Below are 3,975 nucleotides of genomic sequence, written 5' to 3'. Positions count from 1 at the left end.
ACAGTCCTATTATATTATATATAGTATATATATATGAATATAAATTTAAATATAAATTTAATACAAATATAATTCTTCATGCACACATCGGGTAAAAAGTGGCAAGAGGGGTTTAACAGGTTCTGAATATTTCGAACACAAATAATTTACGCATGGCAAACAATGACCCGCCGCACACCAAAAAAGATTGCACCTTCATCGCGAAATTTAGAAGATGATCCGAGAAGACTGCCAGCAGCGTAGAGCGTTCACGAAGAGAAATCTCTGCGGCGCTGCGGCGGCGCGCCGATGCCGAAAACCCATAGTACCCTCGATACGAATCGACATTATGCCACTAACGCCCAGTGGCCACTGCCAGTGCATGTGGTGGTCGCTAGTTATGGTGTAGTTTTTTGCCTAGCGTTCAATTAGTTAAAGTGCAGCTCTTTTATTTCAGCCTGTAGGCTTTGCGTAGGTAAATGGATGAGTGGCTGTACACTTATTCTGTCTTGCAAATAGTTGTTGCTATAACTACGTACGTATGGAAGCTTCCAGCTTTCCATCGTTAATCCTTAATCACGTCACAAATCACGTACCGCGCCATGGCTCCGTGGAACTTTCCATAACGATCCCAACGATAAATTCTTCTTACGAGAAGTTCCTGATTACCATCCCATGTTCGAAATAAGGGCTATGTCGCGTTTGTCCGACTTGTCCATTTCCACGGAGCAACATATGTAGATCTGTCAGGTAGCTTGTCCGCGCGAACAAGCAGCTTTGTTAGAGGCAATATTTTTATAATTCTACCACGAAGCCTCGCGGCTGGCTGTGAGAAACCTGAGTTAACATAGTATTATAATCATGGCTGTACGAGTAGCCACCCGAATTATCATATATAATAATACATTTATGTAAGTTATATTAAAACATGTACGCGGCTTGCTAGCGGCCAACGAAGCGTCTTGCTAGGTTAGAAACCCATCAGACAATCAGTTCTCGATAGATGCAATCAGACACTGTATATGACAATCAGCCGTATCAGGATCGTCGTCAGCTCAGCGCTACCTCAACCGCCATCGAGAATAGAGAAATTGAGAGTGAGAGCAGAGGAGAGAGAGCGCGAAGAGAGGAAGCAGAGAGAGAGAGAGAGAAGAGAGAGAGAGGAAGAGACGAGAGAAAGACGAAGAGAGAGAGAGAGAGAGAGTGAGAGAGAGAAAGAGAGAGAGGAGAAGAGGAGATGATAAGAAAGAGCGAGAGGAAGAGAGAGAGAGAGAAAGAGAGAGAGAGAAAGAGAGAGAGAGAGATGAAGAGAGAGAAAGAGAGAGAGAGCGGCCAGAAAGAGTAGATAGAAAGAGAGAGTAGAGGAAAGAGAGAGAAAGACAAAGACAAAGAAGGAGAGAGACAACGAGTTGAGTGTGAGCGAGCGAGAGAGAGAGAGAGAGAGGGAAGAGAGAGCGGGCAAAGGGAAAGGAGAGCAAGAAGAGAGAGAGAGAGAGATGAGAGAGAGAGAGTGTATCTAGCGAGAGAGTCGTGACGAGCCGATGAGAGAGAGCAGAGCGAGCAGAGAGAGGAGAGAGAGATGAGCGCGAGGGAAGACAGATGCAAGAGCGAGAGAGCGAAAGAGAAAGAATGAGAGACAACGAGGGAGAGGACGATCACGCGCAGATGGGTAGGGTGCTCTTGATTCGTTTGCCCCTGAGTTTAGCATCAGAACACCTGCCGTCAGGTGAGCGCTGTCGCTCTGCGGCATTTGTTCTCACGTGTGTGTGTGTGATTGCAGGGATGTCACACAAAGGTGGGTACTCACATTCGGCATTCATCTATGCCCTGAAGGAGTGCGACTACAGACTCATCGATACAGCCGTCCGATACAACAACGAGGATGAGATTGGCCTTGTGGTTAAGGTGCTTTACATTGCATTATTGCGGTTAGAATCATCTGAGTGTTGTTCACCGTTAAGAGTTTTGATTGATTTGCAAAAAGGGTTAACCGAGGTCAAAATGGTTAGACGATAATTTACTTTTGCCACTAACAGGTAAAATTGACAGCAAGGTTTAAATAGAAATGTATAAAAGGAAGAAAATGTGACTACACAAACCTAGTAGACATGCCACTGTCCTAAATGCCATGATTGTGTATTCAAAATTTATTTGTCAGTATCCTTATACTTTTGTGCAATTCCACAGGAATCAGGAGTTCCCAGAGAGGAGTTGTTTTTAACTACAAAGTTATGGCCAGCGCAGTATGGCTACGAATCAACGATAATCGACTTCCAGAAGTCGTGTAAGCGACTAGGTGTTGATTATATCGGTACGTGTAGATTTAATGTTTGATGGTTACAATGTTGTATCTTGTATCTTTATCTTGTTCGCTCCCCATTGCCAGGGTGCACGTCAGCTTCTCTCGGCTACTCTTCACACGCTAGAGTGTTCGAGGTTACCATATTATTTGCGAATGGCAATTGTTCTCATTGTCATTGCAAAGCTGATAGGTGGCACTTCACATGTTTTCTTTGCTGCCCCAGGCACCACTATAGCAGAAATCGTAGAAAGAACGAAAAAATATCACATAGTGTTCATGGCCAGACTGACTGTACGACTGCACTTAATTTAATGCTTGCAGTTGCTGAGTGCACACGTGCATAATTGATGTAAACTTGACCTTTTTTGCATAGATCTGTACCTGATGCATTGGCCAGATTGTCCAAATGCCTGCAAAGACAAGAGGCAGCTGCGTGCTGACACTTGGAGGGCAATGGAGACACTATATAAGCAAGGTGCAGATAGATTAGACATTCGATTATTCAGCTCCCCACGGACTGTGATTCTCTTATACCCCATTTATACTGAAGCGGGATAACCCCCAGTATAAAAGGTCGAAAAATACTTAGCCCGAGCTAAAGTTATTCTGCTCTAGGAGGTGGTTCAGGTCCGCTTCAGACCCGAGCTAACGTCAGTATAAAACGACTTATCCCGAGCTAAAGTTATCCCGCTTCTGGTCTGGCTCGTGTATGCACAAACTGGCATGTAATCTTACACGGAAACCCTGGCGCAAAGCACCGTACAGGCACAGTATGCACTGGTTCTATTAGGTTCTTTTTATAAGATACAGGTAATTTGTGATAGGATCAGTATCGCTATACACCTTTCAAGATAATGATACCAGGGTTGTAGCCAGGACAATTTTAGCGGTTCACGGCCGGGGGTCCAGGGGCAACTAAGTGTATCCGTTGTGATTATTTGTAGATCACTATTTTGAAGGTAATTTTACGCAAACTCAATCATTTTTGTGCCGGTCGGAAGGATGTTTGTTATTTAAAGCTGCTTGCCGGTCGGTCAACACTAGAGCCGGCTATTACCGACCAGCGCCGACCAGCGTTGTTACAACGGTGTGTGTTACGTATCGCGATACTTTTAAGAGCAGCTTCCTAACAAACCGGCATTCTAGGAATTGTGTGAACACTTACAAATCAGTATTGTGTAGCACTTAAGCCCGCCGCACACGTGAGTTATTTTACTCAAGTAAAATGACGCATGAGTCATTTTACTCACGTGTGCGGCGGATTTTTGTTGAGTAATTTGACGCATGAGTCATTTTACTCACGTGTGCGGCGGATTTTTGTTGAGTAATTTGACTCATGCGTCATTTTACTTGAGTAAAATAACTGACGTGTGCGCCGGGCTTTAGTAAGCAACTGATATTGAATTTGTAAATTGTGTCATGATTCTTTTGTTTCTTTGTGAAACTGCCCATACTAAATGATATATACATTTTATTCAGTTGAGCGGTGATACACATATCGACGAATTATCCCATCCTTAATTAATCCGTATGGTACTGGTTCTCGTGGACTCTACTCTATTATACGATAGCTACTAAAACGCATGTAAAGACAGATACGGTGTCGTGAAGTTTTTCCCAGCCTTAAAATGCATTTATCAGCGCAGGATCAACGAGGAAACATGACGGCGTTCGTATCGATCACATCAGGGCCG

At 43.9% G+C, this 3,975-nt stretch overlaps 1 protein-coding gene across 1 annotated transcript in view; it reads left to right on the top strand.

The window, feature by feature from the left end:
- LOC106813006 (uncharacterized oxidoreductase ZK1290.5-like) overlaps positions 1–3,771 on the top strand; it is a 7,853-nt gene extending 4,082 nt beyond the window's left edge. The window contains exons 2-6 of the mRNA XM_014817049.1: positions 1,760–1,884; positions 2,167–2,290; positions 2,655–2,756; positions 3,226–3,240; positions 3,761–3,771. Of these exons, the coding sequence (XP_014672535.1) occupies positions 1,762–1,884; positions 2,167–2,290; positions 2,655–2,756; positions 3,226–3,240; positions 3,761–3,771 (375 nt within the window). The 5' untranslated portion in view covers positions 1,760–1,761. The remainder of the gene's footprint in view (positions 1–1,759; positions 1,885–2,166; positions 2,291–2,654; positions 2,757–3,225; positions 3,241–3,760) is intronic.
- The last annotated feature ends 204 nt before the right edge of the window (positions 3,772–3,975 follow it).

The sequence above is a fragment of the Priapulus caudatus genome, unplaced genomic scaffold (assembly GCF_000485595.1).
Source record: "Priapulus caudatus unplaced genomic scaffold, Priapulus_caudatus-5.0.1 Scaffold714, whole genome shotgun sequence".
Taxonomy (NCBI): Eukaryota; Metazoa; Priapulida; class Priapulimorpha; order Priapulimorphida; family Priapulidae; genus Priapulus; species Priapulus caudatus.
This window is presented reverse-complemented; position numbering and strand designations above follow the sequence as displayed.